Source organism: Sarcophilus harrisii, chromosome 1 (assembly GCF_902635505.1).
Source record: "Sarcophilus harrisii chromosome 1, mSarHar1.11, whole genome shotgun sequence".
Taxonomy (NCBI): Eukaryota; Metazoa; Chordata; class Mammalia; order Dasyuromorphia; family Dasyuridae; genus Sarcophilus; species Sarcophilus harrisii.
In genome coordinates, this window is record NC_045426.1 from 163,723,383 (window position 1) to 163,750,493 (window position 27,111).

Consider the following 27,111-nt stretch of genomic DNA (forward strand, 5'->3'; position numbering starts at 1 on the left):
GAGAACTGGGTTCAGCTTTGGACTCCATACTTTAAATAGGGCTTTGACAAATTGTTCTGCTAAAGTACTACTTGGATGCCTCATGGAGTCAATCATGGGTTCTCAAAGGCTATTCCATCAGAACATGAGGTCTAACAGACCCCTCCAATGAGAATAACATTGAGGATGGAATATATATTTGGCATCTGAGGACCAGCAAAGCTAAATCTGGAAAGACTTGTCATAAGAAATTGGCCTACCAGGTAATAACGGGGTGTGATTTGTTTGTTTTTGGTGGAGGAGGGGTTGGTCAGAATAACCCATGAAACGACCTAATTAAAATGTTGGGATCTGCATCAGTGGAGTTATTGGGACAAAGGCTTAGATTGATGCAAGTAAGAAGCCTCTAAAAGCTGAAAAATAGAATGTTACCATGTGAAGTAGCGAGCTCCCTATCTCTAGAAGTGTTCAAGTTGAAGTTAAATGATCTCCATCCTAGGGATGTTGTCATGGTAACTCATACATAAGATAGGAGACTGAACTAGATAGAATCTGGGTTTCAAAGCATCAGAGCATCAACAACCTATCAAAAAGTCCGAGGGAGAAAAAACATCTGTTGCCTAAAATTCAGTTCTGCTAGGGTACCCTTCATATGTCATTCCACAGGGTCATGGGGACTCATGACAGACAGTGATGAGGGGATAAAGAAGGAAGGGGGGAAATTTTGGTATAGCAGGAATACCATTGAATCTGAAATCAGAAGACTTGGACTCTTGTTCCCATTCTGCGACATAGGGCATATTACTTAGATTCTTTGGGACTTCCACCTATCAAATTATGACGACGCCGGGATCCTGCCTGCATGAAGAGAGATAGATTGTCTATGAGTCATAGTATCATTGTACTGTGCCTTGTCAGAGCATTTCTGCAGTCGGCTGCTCAGCTCTGTGTGTCACATGGAGAACCAAGGGAAGGCAAACAGGATGGTGAAGGTCTCTTACAGTCAAGCAGCATGAAGACAATTAAAGAAACTGAGGAAGTTTAGTCTGGAGAAAAGAAGACTTAGTAAGAGAAAACATAATACCAGTCTTTAAGTATTTGAAGGCTATCATGGAGAAGGATTAATTACGTTCTACTTGGCATTAAGGGCAGAATAAAAAGCTCATGGGTGAAAGTTGTAGAAAGGCAGAATTAGGAGGAAAATGTTTCCTGAAAATGAGAACTCTCTTAAAGTGTATTTTGAAGAAAATAATGTCCTTATTGATAATTATAATAACACATCTGTATAGTACTTACTATGTGCCAGGTGTTATTCTAAAAGAACCCTGAGAGATAGATGCTGATTAGGAACAGGGTCACAGAGCTATCGAATGTCTGAGTCTGGAGGTGTCTCCAGGTATTTCTGGCTCCACAGTCAGTCAGCTTTCGATCCAGGATGCCAACGAGCACCAGTCTGACGCCCCCAACGTGGGGATGTCTCCATGGGGAGGTTGTGGAAGGTGTCTGGTACAGACAGGACAAGAGGGCTTCTGAGATTCTAGAGCTGAGGATGTAACACTCTGTCTGGCATAGATCACCTCAGAGGAGCCGAGGCAGTCGGGAGCTCCGAAACATGATGAGGTGATTTGGGTGGGAGCAGGAAAGAGAGCACTTTCAGTGAGGAGGAATGGAATCTCGGGGCCCAGCAAGCACAACAGATGGGGAAGCACTCCTCAAACACAATAAGGCAAATAACATCAGGCGCTTCCAAGATCTGTTTTCTGTGGCAGCAGAAAGAGCAGCAGTCAAGGGAAGCCTGCTTGAAAGTGGCAGTTGAACAGAGGACAATGTCAAATGGAACACCCCCAATACAAGACAGTGTAGGAAACAGTGTAGACACTCCTGAGATGAGGTAACCCCCACCCTTCAAAAAGCAAGAGGTCAGGGCCAAGTACAAGAAGCCCTGTGACCTCTGACACAGCCTCCCTCCCCCTTCGCCATGCCCTCCCCCTACAAAAGCAAGGGATGACTCAGGAGGTGGTGCAGCTGTCACAAGCATCGTGGCTCAGATTCATCACAGCCAAACCCTTCAGTGTTCTCTGTGCCCAAGAATTCAGACAACACAGCAACGTGACCCAGGCCACAAATCACCCCTGGGGACAAACAGCACAAGGATACATGGGCCAGCATCCAGAACCCAAACAGCTCATCCAAAGTGCATCAGGAAGAGAAGGAAGAGGTCTCACCTGGCTCTTAGTGTGTTCTTTTGCTCTCCCCTCCCCTCTTTTGCTTTCCTCTTCCTCCTCTTCCTCTTCATCCTTTTCTTTCTCTTCTTCCTCCTCCTCTTCTTTCTCTCCTCCTCCTCCTCCTTTTCTTTCTCTTCTTCTCCTCTTCCTCTTTTCTTCCTTCTCTTTTTCTTCTCCTTCTCCTCCTCTTCCTCTTCCTCCTTTTCTTTCTCTTCTTCCTGCTGCTCTTTTTCTTTCTCCTACTTCTTTTCCTCCTCCTCTCCTTTCTCTTCTTCCTCCTCCTGTTCTTCTTTCTCTTCTTCCCCCTCTTCCTCCTCCTTCCTTCTCCCTTCTTCCTTCTCTCTTTAAGAATAACCAAACCTGGAGTTATGATCTAATCCAGCAATATGGAACAATGCCCAAAGAGCTATCAAACTGTGCATGCCCTTTGATCCAGTAGTTATCTCTACTGAATTTGTATCCCAAAGAGATCATGCAAAAGGGAAGAGGACCCACATATAGCAGCCCTTTTTGTAGTAGTAAGGAACTGGAAACTGAGTGGATGCCCATCAGATAGAGAATGACTGAATAAGTCATGGTATATGAATGTTATGAATATTACTGTTCTATAAGAAATGATCAGGAGGATGATTTCAGAAAGGCCTGGAGAGACTTACATGAACTGATGCTGAGTGAAGCGAGTAGAATCTAGAGAACATTGTACACAGCATCAACAAGATTATATGATGATCAATTGTGCTGGACTTGGCTCTTTTCAACAGCAAGGTGATTCAGGGCAGTTCCAATGATCTTGTGATGGAGAGAGCCATCTGGACCCAGAGAGAGGACTGTGGGGACTGTGGGGATCACTATATAGCATTTTCATTCTTTTTGTTGTTGTTTGTTTGCACCTTATTTCCTTTCTCATTTTTTTCCTTTTTGATCTGATTTTCTTGTGCAGCAAGATAATTGTGGAAGTATGTATATGTTTAACATATATTGCATTACCTGTTATCTAAGGAAGGGATGGAGGAGAAAGGAGGAAGAAAAAAATTTGGAACACAACATTTTACAAGGGTGAATGTTGAAAATCATCTATGCATATATTTTGAAAATAAAAAGCTTTAATTTAAAAAAAGATTCTGAGGAAAAAATGATGAGGTGAGAAAAAACAGAAAAAAACATAGCAAGACCAATATGAACTGATGCAAAATGAAATGAGAAGAACTGGAAGATCATTGTGCATACTAACAGTAATGCTGTAATGATGATCATCTGTGGAAGACTTGACTATTCTGATCAATAAATGATCCAAGACAATTCCAAAGGACTCATGATAAAAAAAAAAAAAAGTACTGTCAATCTCACGAGAGAAAACTGATGAACTCTGAGCACAAATTGAAGTATAATTTTCTTATTTTCCTTATTTTTCTTGCTTTTTTGGTGATATAACTAATATGAAAATAAGTTTTGCATGATTTCATATGTATAGTTGATAGCATTTTTGCTTGCTATTTCAGTAGTTGGGGGAGGAATTGGGGAGAGGAAGAGAATTTTGAAATAAAAATTTAAAAAGAAAAGAATGATTAAAAAATAAACAAATAATTATTTTTTAAAAAAATTTAAAGGAAAAAAAAAGAATAACCAACCCTACAATTGAAGTATCACAGTAATCATGAAACAACAGAGAACACCAGCCCAGAGATTCTGCTTTTTATATTGCTATATGATCAGTAGAAAACTCTAGAGGTTGAATGAATTATTGGTTACAATTTCTGCCTTCCTTGTACCCCCTCTCAATTTGTATACATTTCTTACTTCTCCTGTTAGGCTGTAAGCTTCAAGAGAGAAAAATATTATGTCATTTATTTTTATATCTCCCTGAATGCCTAGCAGAGTATACTAGGTATTTAATAAGTACTTGTTGAATTAATTAACAAATTATTCACAAGTCATTTACATCCAAAATGCATTATACACTTTCTTTTGTATATTATTGAATATCCCAATTTTGCTTTTTTTTCTTACTAAATATAATTTGTGGTCTCTGTATACAAATGGAGACAGATGGCCTTCAAACATCCTATGTAGCAGAGGAAACCATTTACTGAGGGTCTCCGAATATGTTCTACCATAGTTCATCTTTACTTAGATAAATAACCATCAGTTGGTGGGATTTTTAAAAATATGTGTCTGTACTATAGGATTTCATCAACAGCTAAAGCAAAAAATTAATAAAACTCAAAAGCATCACATCTTCTTTACAGGGTGAGCTACACCCTTCCTCTGGGAATTTCTGAACAGAAATTACTAAATTGGAGTACTGGCACATTCCCAGAAGTGAGCATTCTGTGGGATTCTCCTGTCTGAGTAATATTTTTTCAAGAAAAAAAAATCAAATTGCTGGGAAAATGTAGCATTACAGCAATAGTGAAGTTGAAAATATTTCATACCAGAAGTGGAAACCCCAGTGATATCACTGCACTGCACATGAATTGTTAATGTGTAGAATCTATTTTTTTAAGCAAATAAGGTATTCAGAAGTGGTTTTCTTTACCTCACTTTTTGACATCAGAATGTCTCATGATTCTCAAAAGCTTTAATGAAATGATCCTGTATGAAAGGAAGAAAGGGAGTGAGCACATATTGCTGATCACTGGAGAATGGAGAGACCAAGTAGATAATAGGGGAATGGTTTATAATTAAAGAAGAAAGACAGAAATTTATGATATCTCATCTACACAGTAATTGTACCATATCATAAGGATTTTACCTATTCAGCTTCCCACTTTGATAAGTTTAAGATTGGAAAGAACTTTAGTGTAATAAAAAAATATGCCGGTTTTAGAATCAAATGACCCAAGTTCAAATCCTAACTACTACTTATTACCTGTGGGACCTTGGATCAGGTATTTAACATCTCTGGTCCTCAGTATTCCTATCAGTAAAATGAGAGACCGCTGGGTTTAAAAAACCTCTAGAGTCCCTTTCAGATCTAAATCTGTGATCCTATGATATTTAAAGAGGATAAAAAAAATCTGTCTATATCACTTCACCCCAAATTATCTATAATGAGAATTATGAAATGCTTAAGAAAGCTTAAGTTTAAAAAAGGCATATAAAGAAACAGACCAATTTAACCATTCCAAGGGTACTAATGTACTTATATGGTTTAACTAAATAATATTAGAACTTCAGTTCTAGTATTAGTCTAGTAGTAAGAAGTTACTTATACTCTTCCATTTGCTATTTTTAGTCATTCCCATATTTGAATTACACGTCCTTTGATACAGTTGTAGTTGGTATGTATATTGCTCTGCTTCTTTATATTATTTTATGCCCTTCCAAATTTCTGTGTATTCCTTGTATTTATCAATTTGAGTTACATAGATAGGTTTTTACATGATACAATAAAAGAAATATTCATATAAATGAGTTCCCATATCCAATTACAGAACAAGTATCTATCTTTATTGTATTACTGAGTGTTCCATTATATTGCTAAATCACGAGTAACTCAACAATAACATACCCAATTCTTGGACAATTAGCTTATTTCCATTTTTGGGCAATTATAAACAATGCTGCTATAAGTTATCTATCTATCTATCTACTTATCTATCTAATGAATGGGTAATTTGAGATTTTTTGACAATGATTTTTCCCAATAACAGGAATGGTGGGAGATATTTTTAAACCTTTGACACCAGTAAATTTGTGTTACCTCTGTAATGTATAAAAATATAATATTTGGTCACATGACCCTGCAACAAGTAGGTACTAGCAAGTTTAATTATGTCAGATACATTTTCCCTGGGTATTCTACTCTAACTTTCAAGTGTAAAATCTAGAATGAAAATTTTTTTAACTATCCATCACAACTACAAGTCAATAGCAGACTTCATGCTGCAAAATGATGTTATTTCTACAAAAACACTCTAGATTTGTTTCTGAAATTTCCAAGCTTCTACACTGGAAGCTGCTGCTTTTGGCCTTTTCCCCACCCCCTTAGCTGATGACTTAGGCCATTGAAGTGAACAAGCTTTAAGTCCTCACACTAGGCCAATTGTTGGACCACTTTCCTGCCTACTTGAATATACAATTGTGCCTTTGCCAGAAGTCTTAAGATATACTGAAACAGGTTCCTGGTCGTGTACTTCTGACCAAAACTGCAATAACTGCCATTAATGTGAAAGGTTCCTTAGAAATATGAAAATTATTTTTCTTTCTACCTCTTGTGATATGCCATCATTATTTTGTTTATTGAAGAAAAACAAAATCCTGCAATGCCTGGATCTACACAATTCAAGCTGACCTTCATGTGTTCTCGAGTTCTTTGAAAGAATACAGTACAACACTGTTTTTTTAAAAATCACTTTCCTCCTATCATAATAAGAAACAATGTTAACTGTCTTGGCAGCAAGCGGTGGCTTTAGGCTACCCTTGAGTGAGGAGCTGTTTTAAGCCTTCCACATTTTCCACTTCTTAGGGAAAAAAAAAAAAGTCCTCTCTTGAATCCTCAAGTACCCAACATCTTGATTTTTATGTCTTTTCTGTAAAGCAGTATCCCAGACATACTCAACTGGCTGCACAACGTCTCACCTCCACAGGCTCCCAGGACTAAGTGATCAGGGGAGACAGGCCCTGTGTGGCCAAGTCTTCAGTATCTAATTTCCAGGATCCAAGCAATAAATAGAAGGGGACTAAGATAAGAGCAGGAACAAAATCATGCAAGTTCCCACTCTTAGACTCCCCCTGTTCCTTTCCCACATTTCTCCCCAGGCCACTATACAAACTCCTACATTCATTCACAAATCCACACTCTGAATCTCCCTGCAATTGAGGCTGCAGCACCAGTGTGTGCTCTTCCCCAGGAGAAAGCTCATCAATATGGGACACAAACCACACTCCGGTATACTACCTCCATCTTATTCATTTACAGGGCACAGAAAAACCGCGGTATATGCTTCAACCAATTGGGGCAGCTTGGCCCTCATTCACTCGGATTGCGCTGAATTCCTCTCAATGACACCAATCCCTTGTCCTCTTCTTCTGAATAAACAGAGCCATAGTCTTATGCCCCTTTCCCTCAATGAAGGCGGAGCCTGCCCATCTCTTTCTCCCAGGGCTTCCTCCTCCAGCCGTCCCTATCAGTATACACATCCACATCATGAATGAGCTTAAGGAGAACACCCGCCGATCCCAGTCTTTTTTTTTTTCTTTCTGTCCAAACTCCTTGGGACCCTATCCCCTTATTCTTTCTCCACCCACCCACCCCTCAACCCCATTCTCTTGTTGAAAAGTGAAGAGCTTGCAGCTTTCGCCTCTCTTGTGCATGCATCCTTAACTTCTACTCATCCCAAACCAGGAGGCTGACCCTTCCAATCTGGGCGACCCCGCTTTAAGCTCTAGGAGTCCTGAGGCATAGAGAGGGGTCGGGGCAGCGGGGAGAGCCCTGACAGTCACGAAGCGGTCCCTCTCTCCCCTCCCGCTCCCGCGGAGCTGGACATTTACCTTGACGCTCGTGTAGCTAGTCTGGGTCTCGGCCTCAGCGCTGCTGCAGCAGTAATGGGTGCGCACCCTGCAGGTGGTCGGGGCAGAGGATGCGGTGCCCGCGCTGCTGCTGCTGCCGCTGCCCAGCTCCCTCCGCTCCCGGCGAGCGCCCGGGGCCCCGGCCTGGCGGCTCTGGTAGGCTAGCACCGAGGGGATGGCGTCGGCGGCGTCGGTCTTGATGAAGAGGCCGTGTAAGGTGGTCGCCGTGCCCTGTGACAGGGTAGTGGTCTGGTGGGGGGAATTGGACTCGTCCGAGTCTCGGCAGTAGATCACGCCGCTCTGCGAAACGTGGATGCTGGGAGCGCAGCCCATCCCTCTATCTCCCGCCTCTCCTCCTCCTCCTCCTCCTCTGGCCAGCCGCGGCTGGGGGGCCACCGGGCACCACCACCGCGCCCCGCTCCGCCCTCTCCACCCCACCTCCCGGCTTCGGTCTCTGACGAAGGCAAAGCAGATCCCGGGGCGCGGGGAGGAAGGAGCCGCGGCCACCACCTGCAGCAGGGAGGGATGCCGCCGCCTGTACCGCCGCCTCAGCTGCGCCCCGCGCAGTCACTGTGGCTAGCCACCAGCGGGAGGCAGCGGCCCCCCTCTCCCCAGCGGAGCCGCCCCCTGTCCTGCCTGGCTGCCGGTCCGTCTGTCCGTCAGAGCCGTCTCACTGCGGTTCTCCCCCGAGCCTTCCGCAGTCGTCCCCGGTCATCCCAACTTTCCCTCCTGGGCGGAGAGCCGCCCTGACCATCTTTGCGGCGACAGCCTCCGGCGTGCGGGGACACAGATACGAACGCAGAGAGACTCCCCCCTCGCCCTCGCCCCCGCCACACACGCACTAGTGCTCAGGCAAGACGCCTGCCTCTGCCTCTCCCCCCAGCTCCCCGTCAGATGCTCCCCCGCAGTACCCCTCCCTTCTCCTCTACTTCATCTCCGCCCCGAGCACCTGCCGGGCACCCGGGTCCCCTGGCACAGCCCGCCCCGCCAGCCCCTCTGCGGTCTGCCTCCACCTCCTCAGCCTCCCTGGGACCCCTTCGCTCCCAGGCTCTTTCTTTCCGGAAGCGCCTTAGGAAGAGCAGGGCCACCTGCTTTGGGGACCACTTCGGGTTTAGCAAAATAGAATAAACCCATCCCAAAGTTCCCCGCCAATGCCCCTATCTGACTCCCCTCCTCCCACCGCTGTCCCTTGCGCATCCGTGGGGAAGGAAGTCCGTGGATCACCCGAGGGCCGGACTCAGCTGCGCTCATCAGCTGGCACCAATCTTGCCACCCCCACTCCCTTCCCCGAGTGCCGGCCCTGTGGGTGCCAGGAAGCTATGGCCTTCCTTCTCTCGGGCTAGGGGAGTGAGGTAAATTCACGAAAAATAACCAATAACCAAAAGACAGTGCCTTTCAGTACTCAACCTAAACCCACCCCCACCTCAGCTCTTGCCCCAGGGCCTCTAAAAACTGTGGTCAGTCTGAAAGGTGGGGTCCGAGAAGCTAAAAGCTGGATGCACATCTCCTGAAATAACCAGCCTTTTTACACCTACAGATGCACACCAGTACAGTCCAAACCAGTTACTGCTTTTCAATGCGGATTCAAAGGAAGGTACGACCCATCTGCTTCTTGGCTTGGTTAATAGAAAGTCAATCTTCCATAGTGAATCTGTTCTCCTATCTCATGACTTGGTTTGGATCCGAGGCACTCAATCCCCAATTAGAAAGACCCTCCCACAGAATTCCCAATAGATTCCAAGATTTTCTCTCCATATTGTTTATCACTGGGTACGGTGTAGACAGTGGTGAAAAGGGTCTCAGGGTCTAACTCTGTCTTTTACAGATAAGGAAACAGCCTCAGAAAGGTTGTGACTTGCGTTAAGATTACTTCAAATCACGAACTCCAAATTAGATGCCTTTTTTAGTGCACTATACTGTCCTATCCTTCCATTTTCTGCCCATACCCTGAAGGACATCCTTTGAGACTATCAGGGACTCGATTTTAATTCTACCTCACATCATCTCTGAAGGATATTAAGTGTGGAGTTCAATTAATAAGGATCTAGAGAAGATCTAGGAATCCAGATCTAATACGACTCTAGACCAAACAGCTCATTTCTAAAATGAGATAGGAAAACGGAGATTTGAAGAGGTAAAGTTACAGGTAGCAAGTAACAGAACTAGAATTTGAATCCAGGTCTTCTAACTACATACTCAGCATTCTTGCCACCAGATGATACTGCCTATAGGAAACTTTTCCAGCTTCTTTTAAATTTACACAGACATTTTCAGTCCTTCCCTTCCCTCTCCCTACTATTCAAATTTAAATGATTATATCTTTCTTTTTTTGTTTTTGTGAGACAATTGGGGTTAAGTGACTTGCCTGAGGTCACACTGGTAATAAGTGTTAAGTGTCAGATAGAATTTAAACTCAGGTTCTCTGGACTCTAGAGCAGATACTCTATTCCCTGGGCCCTCTAGCTGCCCCAGTTACCTTTTCCTAAACATGATGGCAGTCTACTCTGTATTTCCCAATATATAAGTAAATCTCTTAATATACTACTGAAGTGTCCTAATTCCATACAACCTCCCTTATGGTACCACTATAGGAACTGGCACATTAAATGGGTGAGGCTGAAATTATGCTGTTCCTTGTTGAAAACCATCTGCCAGACTTCCTAACAATCATTAAGGACCAAAGTAAACAATGTTATAGTTCAAATTACAAGAATCCTGATCTCTATACCAATCCTAAACCTAACATTAATAGCAGGAGTTAATTATTTCTCAGGCTTATCAATGCTTCTGTGTCTACACCCACTTCAGTCATTATTCTTCATGGAACTCACCACAGCAGCCTGAAAATTGCAACACAAAGTACTAGAATGGTGTTAACTCTCATATATATGCACCATCTATCTATTCTTTAGCACTATTCTTTCTAAGAAAGGCATAAGTGACTAATAACACCCAAGGAAGAAGAAAGAACCACTCACTCTTTGTGTTTATGACAAGCATAGATACCTTTCTCAAAAAGACACTATGTGATATTTATCCTCTACTTTCCTTATGAAGTAGGGGGTAATGCATAAGGAAACTTCAGTTCCAGAGTTTAATTGACTTGCTCATGACAATTCATGTTATTGATTAGGAAATACAAGTTTCCCATTTCTTTGATAATATCAATAATTGATTTCACTAATGCTTACTGTGCTAGGGACTGTGCTGATTGCTAATGATAAAAAGGAGTTAAAAAATAGTTCTTGTTCTCAAAGAACTTACAATCTAATGGAAATAGAACTTACAGACCAGACTTGTAAGGCTAAACCTTTAACCTGTGAATCGTGCAGAAATAAATACAGACTCAACTCTTTTTGTTTGGGGAAAATTAGAAAGTAGACTCCTTTCAAGGAGGCCATGAACAATTAGCAAATTTGGTGAATTAAATTGTTAATATTTAAAATAAAAAAACCAAAGACTTTCATTTATTACCCAACTTACAAGCTATTCTTTGACAAGGAATAATAATTCACATTTATATAGTGTTTTAAGGTTTGCAAAGGTCAGGATATGTGATTTTCATCAGTGCAAAGAGAAGTGACCTGCTAAGGGTCACACAACCAATAAGTGTGAGATAGGGATAGAACTAATCCCAGGATGTATTCTTATTCAGCACACCAGTAATATCAAACTCAAATGAATAGAAATGAATCGGATTTCTATGGGCTAAAACTGTATATTAGCATTATCTATGTTTTATTGTTTTATTGTGCTAAATATTTCCCAATTATATTTTAATCCACTTTAGGTTGCACTAGAGTGCTGTGGACCTCATCTTTGACATCTCTGTATAACATCATCTTATCCCTTTGATGCTCTGAGAAATTAAGTGATATGCTCAATGCTACACAACTAATGGCTAAGGTAGAATATGAAGCAATATATTCTATCTCTAAGACTATCACTTTAGCCCCAATACCTCATTGCACTAGAGTATTCAAAATCAACGGCTGTGTTCAGTACTAATCTAGCCAATGGTTTCACCTCATTTCTTAGCTTTGTTCCTATATCTGTTCCTACATCAATAGTTTCTCCTATGGAAAAAGTTTACCCACCAAGTTTTGTCTGTGAGAGTGAGTATCTAAGCTTGATTACAAGCAATTATCTTGCAATTGGGAACAGATATAGAGCCATTGTTTGTTGATAAAAAACAGGAGGCTCCTTGACTTTAAGATGACATTTATTTGCCTACCTTTGACACATAAATTCTTGTAGGCTCCAATGATCTCTGGTCCACTTCTCATAGCTACTCCTTCTATGCAACTCGGGGTAATCATAAACAGTTAAGACAAATAGGCAAACAGACTAAAGTTAATCTTTGGGATCAAGAAGGAAGGAACTAGTGATAAGAGCCATAAGCGGAGAATCAGCCTCTCTCCCACTATGTGGCTGAACACAAAAAGCTTATGTATGGCTTTGTCGAACATGAGAGACCATGAGGTCACTTTGCCTCAGAGCAGCACAGTTTGGGGTTAGAGGTAAAGTATTTCTGAGTGGCTTCCCCTGAGTTTGTGTTGGTCTGTGTCAGGAAAGCTTTGTGCATTAGGCTGTGCTGAAAACTGCTTGAGGTCTCAGAGTAGACTGCACCAAAGGGTTAGACTGGGATGATTCTACGATACAAAGCTGTATCCTTGGCAGAACATTCTGAGCCCCCACCTGTCTTCACAGCATGTCCATGTCAGTGATTTATAGTTTTAAAAGTACTTTCCTCAAAATAACTATAAAAAGCAGATGGTGTCAATATTGTTATTACCTCATAGACCAGACTTAAGGATGATCACAGAACTAGTGTTAGGACCTATGCAATTTAAATCCAACAAATGTTTATAAAGATAAAACAAAAAAGTTTCTGCCATCAGAAGTTTACATGCTACTGGGAGACCATTGTTTTTTAAAATAAGAGAGAGAGAAAGAGAGAGATAAAGAGAGACAAAGACAGAGACAGAGAGAAGAAAAAAGAAAAGAGAGACATGGAAAGAGAGAGATAGAGACAGAGAGAAAGAGATAGTGACAGAGATTTCACAACTTGGAAAATAAAGGAAGGCAGGGCTGAGCTAAATTTTGAAAGGAAGCAAAGGTGGCTGATGTAAAAAGGGGAATTATGAGAGGCAATCTTGCGAAGATTGTAGGAGAATTGTAGAAGAAGTGGGAGAATAAAAGCTGAATATGGATTATAGAAAGTAGTCCAGCTTGCATATAAAGTGCATGAAAAGAAATAATATATAGAAACAATAAAAAGATGACTTGGAGTCAGATTATGAAGGGTTTTAATGGGCAGCTAGGTAGCTTGAGGCATCTAGGAGGCACAGTGGAGTAGACAGAGTAATGGACCTGGAATCAGGAAGATCTGAGTTCAAATATGGCTTCAGATATTTGCTATCTCTATGACCCTTGGCAAGTCACTTAATCTCAGTTGTTTACAATTTCCTTAACTATAAAATGGGATTATAAAAACACCTACTTCACAGAACTGTGATGAAAATCAAAGGAGATATTTGCAAATGCTTAGCACAGTGCCCTATCCCCACCCATCTCTCTTTCTCTTTCTCTCTCTCTCTCTCTCTCTCTCTCTCTCTCTCTCTCTCTCTCTCCCCACATGTATATATGTGTATATGTATGTATATATAATGTGTATGTCTCTCTCTATATATATATACATATATATATTTCTGAATGTGGGGTAAGGATATATATGTCTGTGCATATATATAAATACATACGTATAGAAGTAGGCATGTGTGTGTGTCTGTGTACACACCCATTTATTCCCTTTCCCCATTTAATATCAAAATGAGTAGCTTGTATTCCATCCTAGAGGTTATAGGAATCCAGGAAAGATATATTTCTAAGTCCAAACTACTATCTACTATGCTACACAACAACATTATGGATAAATTTAAGTTATAACACATATGGCCAAGATCAATAAACCTCCATTAATCAACAATCCTAAATTAATATTGGTCTTAGTTCTCTATTGTTTTCCTTTTAACTTGGCTCAATAAATTTGCTTTGCATCTAAAAGTTAGATCCCAAATTTAGAAGACAAATTTATTTATAGGCTTTCAAGGAAAGAAAAACCATGGCAAGGGCAGCAGATGAGAAAGGAAGAAGAGATAGATAACATACAACAATGTTACAAGGATTCAATGAACCTGTATTAATTACTATGGTATTGGTTGTCCTATACACATTTTAAACTCAATACATTAAAAAGAGAACTCATTGTGGATGCCCATAAATTGGAGAATGGCTGAATAAATTGTGGTTTATGAATACTATGACTATTACTGTTCTGTAAGAAATGACCAACAGGATGATTTCAGAAAGGCCCAGAGAGACTTACATGAACTGATGCTGAGTGAAATGAGCAGGACCAGGAGATCATTATATACTTCAACAACAATACTATATGATGATCAATTCTGATGGATGTGGCCATCTTCAACAATGAGATGAACCAAATCAGTTCCAATAGAGCAATAATGAACTGAATCAGCTATACCCAGCAAAAGAACTCTGGAAGATGACTATGAACCACTACATAGAATTCCCAATCCCTCTATTTTTGTCCGCCTGCATTTTTTATTTCCTTCAGAGGCTAATAGTACACTATTTCAAAGTCTGATTCTTTTTGTACAGCAAAATAACTGTTTGGACATGTAGACATATATTGTATTTAACTTATACTTCAACATATTTAACATGTACTAGTCAATATGCCATCTGGGGGAGTAGATGGGGGAAAGAAGGGGAAAAATTGGAACAAAAGGTTTGGCAATTTTCAATGCTGTAAAATTACCCATGCATATAATTTGTAAATAAAAAAGCTATAATAAAAAAAAAAGAGAACTCATTATCTTCTCCCCAAAGCCCTCCCTTCTTTCTAACATTCTTGTTATTGTAGAGAACACCAGAAATCTCCCACTCACCTAGGCTTGTCACCTATGTATCATCCTTCACTCTCCCCTCTCCATAGATAATTTATCAACAAGTCCTGTGGATTCTACTTTTGGATCATCTCACGTCACACTTTCTTTTCTCTTGCTACTACCTTAGTACAGGCCTTCATCATCCCACATTTGGCTATTGCAATAGCCATATTATATTATTCAAATACCAACATAATCTTCCTCAAGTTAAATCATTCCATGTCCAAGTTAACCCCCTTACTCAAGCTCTATTGGCTCCCTATTGCCTTCAGGATCAAATATAATATCCTCTCTTTGGTTTTTGAAGCCTTTTTATAAAATGGCCTCTTCCTATCTTTCCCATCTTTTTGCACCTTACTCCCCACATCAATGACACTGATCTCCTTGTGGTTTTCTGCAGAAAACATTTAATTTCTCAACTTGAGACTGTCCCCTATAACAAATTATTTTCCTCCTCATCTCCATTTATTAGCATCTCTGAAATTCTCCAAGTTCCAACTAAAATTCTACCTTCTACAAAAAGCCTTTCCCAATTACCCTTAATGCTAGTGCTTCTCCTCTGTTGATTACCTTCTATTGATCCTATCTGCATCTTGTTTGTATATAGTTGTTCACATATTGTCTCCTTCATTGGACTGTGAACTCTGTGAGAGCAGAAAATGTCTTTTAAATTTCTATGTATCCCTACGGCTTAGTATAGTGCCTGATACATAGTAGATGCTTGATAAATGCTTGCTGATTAATTAAGATGCTGCTGTAACAAGATGGAAAAGGGGATGTAGGTACCAGAATGGGAATCCCTAAGGTCAGTGGTAGTAGTAGAAGTAAGAAGGAAACTTCTTCCATTATGTAAGAAGTACATGTAAGAAGTAAGAAGAAGCAAAAGTAAGAAACTCAATGATTGGTTGTGACATGCTCACAAATCCTAAGAAACAAAACAAATTTTAGATTAAGAGACCTTGAAGACCCAGGGATCCATGCCTTAAGACATTAAAAAAGTCAGCAATCTTTAAAAACAGAATAAGGAACGAATCATAGGAATATTTGTGTAGAGATGGAAGGCACCTTATCTAGTCCAAAATTTCATTTTACAGATAAGCAAAATGAGCAGCAAAGAATTGAAGTCATATGTCCAAGGTCATGCAGGTAATATGTATCAGGGATTATATTTAAATTCAGTTTCTATGAATCAAATCCAGCATGTTTTCTCCCACACACCATAATGCCATTTTAGAGTGAAGGGAAGGATGAAAGGAGTTGAGTTTTTTTTTTTTTTTTTTTTTTTTTGTGGGGAGAGGAAAACAGATGTTCTTTATGAAACCTATGTGATCAAGAATCAATCTTTAAAAGGAAAGGGAGAGGGGTAGTGGATGGCTCAGTGGATAGAATACTAATCTTCAAATCAGGAGGACCTGAGTTAAAATATTGCCTCAGACACTTAACACTTGCTAGCTGTGTGATCCTGGGCAAGTCAACTCAGGAAGATGCAGTGGTGTCCCTCATTTCCTTTAGGATAAAATGTAAACAACTCTGACATTTATAGGTTCACAATCTCACTTCAACCAAACTTTCCTAGTCACTATCTCTTATACCCTCTACACTCCAGTCAAACTGGAATACTTTCATTTTATTTCCAGTTTTTTGCTAGATATAGCAACTTGGGATCAATTTCTGATTGTAATTCACTAAATGAGATTCAGTTTGTCCTCCTCTTATTTAACTCTCAGTTTTTGTAATTTTGCTCTCAATTATTAAATTAATTATTTATTTATAGTACTCTGTCAAAGATATATAAATGTGTATGTGTGTGTGTTTGTGTGTGTGTGCGTTTATATATATATATATATATATATATATTTCTATATGTATATATATATATACACACATATATACATACACACATATATTTATAAAATAGTTGAACTGCCCATTTGAGTGCATGTCATAGTCTGGGAAATATGCATTCTTTTATCTACCTTTTTTTCCTTCAGTGTAGACTACTAAGTCAATATCTTCTGGGTGTCAATGGATGTCACTTAGAAGATTCTGTACCATTTCAGAGCTCAAGGCAGTCAGCACACTGTCATCTAAGGCCATGACACTGGCAAACACTCTTGACAAGTATGTCTCCTATGTTATGGCTCATTTCAAATGGATATTCAGAAGGTCATTGGACAAAGTTATTTCTGTAGTTTTTTTCTCTCTCAGGGAATCTTGAGCAATCTCTTTTTTCCCTAAAAGATTATGCTTCCTTCCCTTGCCCAAGATAGCAGTGTGGAAGCCATTCACAAGTCCATCTCACTGCTGAACATCATAAAATTTTTGACCAAATGTATTTTTAACCTGATCCAGTTCACCTCTCCTGAGGCAACCTAGTAGCTCCCCGTTCACAAGGGTTGCCATTTTAGTACTGAATTTGATTTCCATACTAAAGGCAGGGAGGGAAGAAGGAAGGAAAAGTGGGAAGAAAGAAAGAAAAAGAAAAGAAGGAAGGAAGGAAGGAAGGAAGGAAGGAAGGAAGGAAGGAGGGACGGAGGGAGGGAGGAAGGAAGGGAAGAAGGGAGGGAGGGGAGGGAGGGAGGGAGGAAGGAAGGAAGGAAGGGAAGGAGGAAGGGAGGGAGGGAGGAAGGAAGGAAGGAAGGAAGGAAGGAAGGGAAGGAGGAAGGGAGGAGGGAGGAAGGAAGGAAGGAAGGAAGGAAGGAAGGAAGGAAGGAAGGAAGGAAGGAAGGGAGGGAGGGAGGGAAGAAGGGAGGGAGGAAGATAGGAAGGAAGGAAGGAAGGAAGGAAGGAAGGAAGGAAGGAAGGAAGGAAGGAAGGAAGGATAGAAAGAAGAAAAGAAAGAAGGAAGGACAGAAAACTAAACAAGCATGCTTCAATCTGCACTCAGATTCCTTTACTTCTTTCTCTGAAGGAGATTTTTTTTTTCATCACAAATTCTTCAAAATTGTCTGGGATTATTATATTGTGAGAATAGCTAAATTTTTCAATTGATCATCATTATAAGCTTAATGTAGAATGTGCTCCTGCTTACTTCACCCTGTATCAGTATATGCAAATCTTTCCAAGTTTTTTTTTTTTAAAACCATCTTGCTAGGATAATTTCAGAGAGGCCTGGAAAGACTTACATGAACTAATGCTAAGTGAAAGTAATAGAACCAAGAGAACATTGTACACAGCAACAATAAGATTACAGGATGATCAATTCTGATGGAAGCGGCTCTTTTCAACAGCAAAATGATTCAGGCCAGTTTCAATGGTTGTGTGTTGGAGAGAATGATCTGCCCCTACAAGTGGGGACTAAATGTGGCTCACAACATACTATTTTCATCTTTTTATTGTTTGCTTGCATTTTGTTTTCTTTCTCATTTTTTTTTCTTTTTGACTTCATTTTTCTTGTGCAGCATGATAATTGTGGAAATATGTATGGAAGAATTGCACGTTTAACATATATTGGATTACTTGCCATCGAGGGGAAGGGTTGAAGGAAGGGGGGGCGGATTTGGAACACAAGGTTTTGCAAAGATGAATATTGAAAATTATCTATGCATATGTTTTGAAAATAAAAAAATTGGTTGCATCAGTTTACAACTCTACCAACAGTGCATTAGTACTCCAGTTTTTCTATATCCTTTCTAACATTTGTCATTTTATTTTTGTCATATTAGCAAATCTAATATGTATAAGGTACTAAATCAGAGTTATTTTAATTTGAATTTCTAATAATAATTATGTAGTGTTTTTTCCCTGTCTATAGCTTTGATTTCTTCTTTTGAAAACTGTCTGTCCATATCCTTTGACCACTTATCATTTGGGGAATGACTTGTATTTTAATAAATTTAGCTCAGTTCTCTATATTTGAAAATTGAGGCCTTTAGAGAAAATTGCTATAATAATATCCCCAGGCTGCATTGTTTTTTTAGGCAAAAAAATTTAATTTCATATAGTCATAATTATCCATTTTACATCTCATAACATTCTCTCTCTCTTGTTTGATTTAAATTCTTCCCTTATCCATAAATCTGACACAGAATTTTCCACACTACTCCAATTTGCTTATATCATCCTTTATGTCTAAATCATATACCCATTTTAACTTTATCTTCATAGATAGTGTAAGATGTTAGTCTATACCTAGTTTCTGCCAAACTTCTTTCTCTTTTTCCCAGGAATTTTTATCAAATAATGAGTTTTTGTCCCAAAATCTTGGATCTTTAGGTTTATCAAACACTAAATTACTATGGTTATTTACTACTGTGTACTGTATACCTAATCTATTTTACTTGTATAATCTTAAAATATACAAAATTTAAAGTATAAAAGTTAATTCTTATTATTGCAGGCATGAAGAACTGAGTAGTCAAAAACCCTCTTATCTCTTTTATTCCTTATTTCTGTACTATATTTTCCAACATATTTGTTTTGCCCTCCCTTATATGCATCTTCTCATTGAAGTCCCTGAGTACTATAGTATATATTAATTTAATTTGGAACAGAAATTCTTATCCTTTATCATATCACAGACTTCTCTGATAGTCTGATAATGTCCATGAATTCCTTCTCAGAAGACTATTTATAAATGCATAAATACATGGAATTACAAAGGAAATAATTATATTGAAATACAATTGTCAAAATACTTAAAAAAAAAAAAAAGACAAGCTTGCAGACCTTAGGCTAAGAACCCCTGGTTTGAAGGAGCTTGGTAAGTTTTTCATAGAATTCCTCTATTTCTTCATCCTCTTTTGCAGATGGTGTGCATAAGCTACAATTATTTTCATAGTGTTATTGTAAGGTAAGGTGGCCAAATGATTATTTTTATTTCCTTTGAGTATGAAATAAAATCAGTTAAGCAATGACTTTATTCATATCACTAAGAAGAATTCTTTTTAATAATATTCACGTTCATCGAAAAAAATCCATTTTCAGCCACTTTGTTTGGAATTGAAATAAGGCTACACGGGACTGAAGCTCATTTTTTTACTTGTTTCATGGGTAGCCATAGTCAAAGAACTCATGAGTTGTGGCCAATCTGGTGGTAAATATTTTTGATTAATGTCTGAGCAGACAGTGTATTGCTGGGACCATATTCAAAGCTATTTTTAGCATTTTGTTTTTGAGAATCCACTTCTATGTCACATCATATAAATACACACACACATATACAAACACAAATGCACAAACTGTAAAAGGAAAAATCAATAATCATTGCCTTGAGTACTTTGCTTTGCATTACTTTGAAAGTCATTTTTCAGCTACAATCATTTTAATAAGATAAGTAATTGTGTGATTTATAGTATAGCCCCAGGTGAAAACATTTGTGAAACTGATATAACTCCAGGTGAATATCTGTGTCAGTTAACCTTAAGAATGTGACTATAATAATTACAAAATGTGTATCTTGATATGTTACCATAATAATATACCTATATATTAATCTTTATAATAAAATAATGAAGAAAGCCCTCTAAAAGAGTAAAGGGGCTTGATTAAATAAGAGTCCTATAAAAGGCTAATTGAGACATCATGGAAAGAACAAAGGACATAAAGACCTGCAGAATGTAATTTTGCACCATATATGAATCAGTTTTGAGAGGAGTTTATTGCAGGATACATGAATCAAGGGGCCTATAAATAACTGAATTTTGTAGTCCATAATCTCAAACCCTATTGGAAAGACTGCAGACTACCACCTTTATTTGATTGCTTTTTTGCCCAGAAAGGTATCTCAGTAAGATCTAAAAGAAATATAAGGTTAACATCAAAGACCAATTACAAGAAATTTAATAAAGACAAAACTGTTCATTTTTTATACGCAGAAATATAAACCACATTTTTAAGAATGTCATTAGTCATTGGGTAATTTGAAAGAAAAATTGGGGATGAGTTGAGTATGATCTGGTGATTCTAAAAAAGCAAAACTGTATAGAAAAAGGTAAAAAAAAAAAAAAAAACAAAACAATTATCTCAAACAAATGATGCACAAAAGGAAGAATTGATACAGAGAACTAGGTGGGGTGAAGGGCTGGTAGTATTGGAACCCTCTACTCATCAGATCTAGGTTAAAGAGGGAATAACATATAAGGCTTGATAATATCAATAGATGCAGAAAAAGCATTTGATAAAGTACAATACTGATTTCTATAAAAACATTTAAAAATCTAGGTATAAATGAATTTTTCCTTAAATTGATAAGAAGCATTTACCTAAAATCAATATGTGTAATGAGGATAAGCTAGAAACTTTACCAGTAAGATCAGGTGTGAGACAAAGATAGCATCTATCATCACTTTTGTTCAATAGTGTATTGGAAATTCTTGCAATAGCAATGAGAAAAGAAAGAGATATAGAAGGAATCAGAATATAAAATGAGGTGATAAAGCTGTCTTTTTTGCAGATGATATGATAATATACTTGTAAAATCCTAAAAACTTAACTAAAGTTAATTGAAACAATAATTTCAATAAAGTACCAGGATATACGGTAAACACACATAAATCATCAGCCCTGCAGAGAGAGATAGCTAGAGATACCCTATTTAAAATATAGCATAAAATAGTTTGGAATACACCTACCATAACAAAACCAGGAGTTATATAAATAACACTGTAAAAATTCCTTTGTACATAAATAAAATCAGATATACATAAATGAAGAAATATTAATTGGCAGAGCCAACATAATAAAAATGACCTTTTTTTTTTTTACTAAAATGAATCTATATATTTAATGCCCTCTCAATTAAGTTATCAAAAATTATTTTTATGAAGCTAGGAAAAAAACCTCAAGAATATCAAAGAAACTAATAATAAAAAATATAAAGGAGGGAGATTTTATAAGGCAGTAATTATCAAATCTATCTGGTACTGGCTAAGCAACAGAAAGAAAGATCATTGGGAACATAATAAACATACAATCTAGAGCAGCAAATAAATATAGTAACCCAGTGTTTGACAAGTGTAAATACTTAAGTTTTTAGGATAAAAATTCATTACTTGGTTAAAAAATTGATTGGGGAAGCTAGAAAGCAGTTTGGCAGAAAAAAGGCATAGAAGGATATCTTACATTATTTACCAAGATAAAGTCAAAATGGATACATGATCTAGATATAAAGAAAGATATTAAAAGAAATTTTGAAGAACATGGAACATTTCACCTATCAGATTTATGGATAGATTAACAAATTATGAACAATCAAGACATAGTGCTGTGAGATATAAAATAGATAATTTTGATTACAGAAAACTGGGGAAATAAATTTATTTACAGTTCTTCAGATAAAAATCTCATATCTCAAATATATAAAGAACTTTGTCAGATCTACATTTACCAATTGATAAATGGTCAAAGGACATGAACAGGCAATTTTCTAATTAAGAAATCAAAATAATTTAGAATAATATAAAATAAATCATTTGTGGTTAGAAAAATGCACATTAAAACAACTTTGAGATTTTATTTTATATTTATCAGATTGGCTAAAATGATAGAAAAAGTAACAAATGTTGTAGGGTTTGTGGGAAAACTGAAACCTTAATTTGTTTGTTGGGGGATTCATTATTGGTGGATTTGTTAGCTGATCCAACCATTTTGGAAACAGATTTGGAATTATGCCCAAAGAATTATTAAATTTATTATATCCTTTGACCCCACAATGCCACTGTTAGGTCTGTTTCCCAAGATGATTAAGGAAAATGAAAAAGAATCTATACATGTTGTAAGATATTTATAGCATCTCTCTTTGTGGTAGCAAAGAACTGGAAATTATGGGAATATTCATCAATTGGGAAATTGATAAATTGTAGTATATGTTTATGATGGAGTACTATTCTGCTATAAGAAATGATGGGCTTAATGATTTAAGAAAAAGCATTGCATGAAATAATGAAGAGTTAAATGAGGAGAACCAAGAGAACATTGTATACAGTAATAGCAGTATTGTTTTATGAACAACTTTGAATAACTAAATCATTTATCATAAATACCCAAATCAATTACAAAGATCCTATGAAGATGATATGAAAATTCAGAAAAGGAACATATATATATTCCCATATATACCCATACATATATGTATACATACTTGTATGTATATATGTATTATATGTATATGCATTAAACACATACACATTTGTGTCTAATTTTTAATGGAAGTCACATGATAACTTTATTGTATATTTGAAAGGAATAGCAAGTTTATAAAATGAAACAACATTTTCAGGTACCATCTTGTTTTTCTATCCCACTTTGTTATGTAAATGCTTGTTCTATTTCTTAAGTTCAGAATAAAAAAATTAAAAAATTTTAAAGATGCCATTTCCCTTTCTTTAAATGAGTTATGGGTCTGAATTCTTAGAGGAATTTTCACACCAGAATCTCATTCTATCAATAAAATCACTTATTTGGACAAAAAACAACCAACCAACCAACCATGGTTAGTATTGTAATGGCAACTGTGGAGGATATAAATGAGATATATCACTTTTTTCACTGCTCACAACTTAAAATCTATACAGGAAGATAAGACATAGATGCTTAAAACAAAAAAGAAAAATAAGATAGTCAATAATCATGTATTAAAGAGGGTTCTGCCCTATTAAAACCTAAGTTCGGGGGCAAAATTTTGCTCTTTGTTTTGAAAGTGTTTTTAATTGTTTTGGTGATAATTAATAAGATTATTTTTATACCACTGGTAATCTTTGAGAGAGCAATTTCAATAAACTGAAGGGGTGAGAAGCCAGGGAATACAGGAAGTTGAGAAGTGAGTGGATGAAGAAGTTGTGGCAATAAATATAGATGACTATAAAAGAAAGAAATAGGATGGTAATTTGAGAATTAAATGACAATTTTTTAAGGTTAGGAAGTGGGGTGACTTAAGCATGCTTATATGCAACAGACCAAGAGCCAGATAATAAGAATGCTTGAAAAGAGAGAATAAGAAAGCAAGAGAGGGAATGAAGGAGGGAAGAAGGAGGGGAAGAGAGAGAGAATGATCACTGAAGCAAGCTGTCAGAGAAGATGGTTATGAGATGATGGTGGTGATGATGATAGCTGACATATGGCACTTTAAAGCCTACAAAGTGCTTTACATATATTATCTCATTTGATCTGCAAACAACCCTGCTAAGTAAGTACTATCATTATCTCAATTTTACAAACGAGGAGAGAATCAAGAGCATAATAATGGTACTTTTATAGTGCTTTGAGATTTGAAAAATTCAACATTGCATGTTATGTCATTTGATGAAGTAAAAGTTTTAACATGATGGGCACAATATATTACATATGAGGAATTATATAGAAGAAGGAAGGGGCATAAGTATTGTCACTTGAGTAATATCTAACTAAAAAAATGAGGATAATTCATATGTATTTGTGTCTGTATCTATCTATCTGTCTACATATATATATATATAAAGAGTGAACTGTTGTCATGACCCACTGGTATTCATTGTCAAGAGAACCAAAGAAATGAAAGACTAAAGAATGAGTGAAGGTATTAGTATAGGGCAGTATCATGGAATCAAGCTTGTGAATGAGGGCTTAAGATTGAAAGATGATATGGATGATGGTGACCGTGGCAATGAAAAGAAGAGAAAAATACAGAAGAGATTACGAAGACAATTATTGATAAGACTTAGTGGTCTCCTGGTAATCTATGAATAAGGGAGTAGGAGACTTCAAAGTTGACTCAGGATTCAAGTTAGGTTGATGGAGGGAATAATACTGATCATAGTCAAATTAATTGATATTTGAAGCTTAGGTAACAGAAAGCAAAGTAATATCCCTTAGCTACTTAGCTATTTTAGCTTTAGCTAAAGCTAAAATAGCATTATTGAAAAATAGGGCCAATTTAGGGGGGGGGAAAGAATGAATGCATTTTTGGTTACATTCAATTTGAAATGTCAATGGTAGACTTAGTTTAGAGATACAATAAGAGAGAAGCTCTGAGGAGAGATCAAGAGTAGAGATTAAAGATACTAAAGATGCTAATTGAAGCCATGGGAGAAAAATGACAAAAGTAGGGACATTGAGAGGATGATCAACTTCAGTGAGTAATAGACAATAAAGATTAACTCTCAAGACACAGCTGCTTTTTTTCCATGTTTGAATCCCTTATCATACAAAACAAGTGTTCAATAAGTCTACTATGTGACAATTTAGGAAACTAAATTATATTAGAATATAATTTCACTGCAGCAATTAGACCCTTAGTTGGATCTCATAATGGCAGTGGTGTCTCTAAAAGGGATCATTGTGATGTATTTCTAAAACCAGCTCCCTTACTGGCTGTGGGTTACTTTTAGATGTGACCCCTGACACTCCATCTTTGTTTGAAGATAATTGGAGAGAATAATGAGTTTCTAATACTTGATATTTTCTTTCCAAAATAAGAGGTCCAATTCTGAAAGAAATTCATGAAGATTTATTCACATATGGCATCAAAATAAAGTTCCAAGAAACTGAGATGCACAGGTACTTCTTCCAGCAGAGAATGTGACCTGCTTGAATTTGTTATTTCTTTTCTTCTTCATTCTGCTGTAAACTCATTTTAACCCTAAGTTTCAATCTCTTTGTTTATAGACAGCTGAATTCCCTTCTCCTGGACCTAAGTGAATAACTATTTACAGTCTCTTAAGCAAAAGTCATCAAGAATCTATAGGAAGTTAGGTCTATATAAACTGTAATCTTTATTCCATTATGAAAGATAAGTTTCATAAGCTCCTTTTTTTAGGGGTGGAGGAGAAGTGGAGAATCAAATATCTGATTTGTTGATTTAGCCAATTCCCAGTGAAGAAACTCCTATCAGTACAGATTGGCACCTACTCTGCAATTTATAGTCTTTTGCTTGGACCACCATGAAAAGTTAATTTTTTAGTTAAAATTTCTAGGACCACAGTTAAGTCCAACTATGACATATCTTCCATAGGATGTGTCAGCATGCAGCATTTGAAACCATGTCTTCACTTTGATGTAATCTTTATATCACTTATATATCCTTATATCCTTAATGGAGAAAAGCCTACCAACATAAAAGCTTTTAAAAATGAGGAAACCCTTCCAAACCCTACCAGCATGACAGAAAATGTGCAATAGTGAGGATTTAAACCCTAACATTCAAATTAAGAAACTTCACCAATATTTAACACTTTTCTCCTTTAACACCTCAGTGGGATAAAGAGCCAAGCTTCAATTTCTGCAACCATAGAAGAAAATTTCAGGGCTAAATTACAGGAAGTCTTATGAGAAATTCCTAACATAATGTAATTCAAACCAGAGTTCTTTGTCCCAAAATCTTACTTTTAATAAGATACAGCATAATGTGATAGAAAGATTCATAGTGGCCCAGGAGTCACTTGAGTTCTGACTAATTACTTACTATGTAGTTTTAGGGGCACAAATACATTTACTAATGCAGACACAACACACATCAATAATCAATTGTCAGTAAACATTCATTAGATACCTGCTGTGTGTTGGGTACTATGCTAGACACTAAGGGAAAAAAATATCAAAAAAAGACAGGAACTGTCCTCAAGGAGTTTACTATCTAAAAGGGGAAAAGAAGCTAGGAGAGGGGGCTATAATACTCTACTTGGGGGTATGGTGGAAAAGATCAGTCAGTGAATTGCCAAAACTGTGCAGAGAGGTGAAAAATAAGATGTTTGAGCTGACCTCTCCTTAAATGGAGGATTTGGAATTTATCTCCATACTCTCCAATTAAAGAAGCAAAAAAAAAAAAGAAACAGTAGCATGTGGTAAAATATCAAGACTGATGGATCTTATAAGACAATAAGTTTATTCCAGTAATAACTTCCTAAGGCATGATAGAGGGCAACTAGGTGGAACAGTGGATAGAGTCAGGATGGAGTCAGGAAGATCTGAATTCAAATATGACCTCAGATACTTACTAGATGTGTTGGAAAGCCTCTTAACTCTGTTTACCTCAGTTTCCTTATGTTTAAAATGAAGTGGTGAAGGATATGGCAAATCATTCTAGTATTCCTGCCAAGAAAATCACAAATGAGGAAATGAAGAATCACGTGATTGAAATTATTAGACAACAACAAAGAGCATGGTAGAGAAGTCAGTTAGAGAAGTCCCAAAGTTACTTACAGACATACACACACACACATAACTACCATTACTACCAACACCACCACTACTACTATTACCACAATATTTGGACTACAATGGAGTTCTGAAATTAAAAACCTAAGTGATTAATGGAATATTGATTGCCCAAACTCCATGATTACCCATAATTAAAAAAAGTTATGTCCATCGTTCCCAGTGGTCAAAGGATATGAGCAAATAGTTCTCAAAAGAAGAAATATGAACTGTTAACAACCATATGAAAGTCTGCTCTAAATAACTAATAATGAGAAATGGAAATTTCTCTATTTTCCCTTCATATAATATAA

General features: G+C 37.4%; 1 protein-coding gene across 3 annotated transcripts in view; it reads right to left on the bottom strand.

Moving 5' to 3' along the window:
- The window catches only part of PDE8B (phosphodiesterase 8B), a 326,848-nt gene that overhangs the window by 268,255 nt on the left and 31,482 nt on the right, over window positions 1–27,111 (bottom strand). The window contains exon 2 of one of the 3 annotated variants that reach the window (XM_031966218.1): window positions 7,698–7,946. The exons of 1 other annotated variant lie outside the window; for it this stretch is intronic. In XM_031966218.1, the coding sequence (XP_031822078.1) occupies window positions 7,698–7,946 (249 nt within the window). Of the gene's footprint in view, window positions 1–7,697; window positions 8,049–27,111 lie in introns of those variants that run through there. One more of the 3 variants, XM_031966204.1, reaches the window with a different exon arrangement.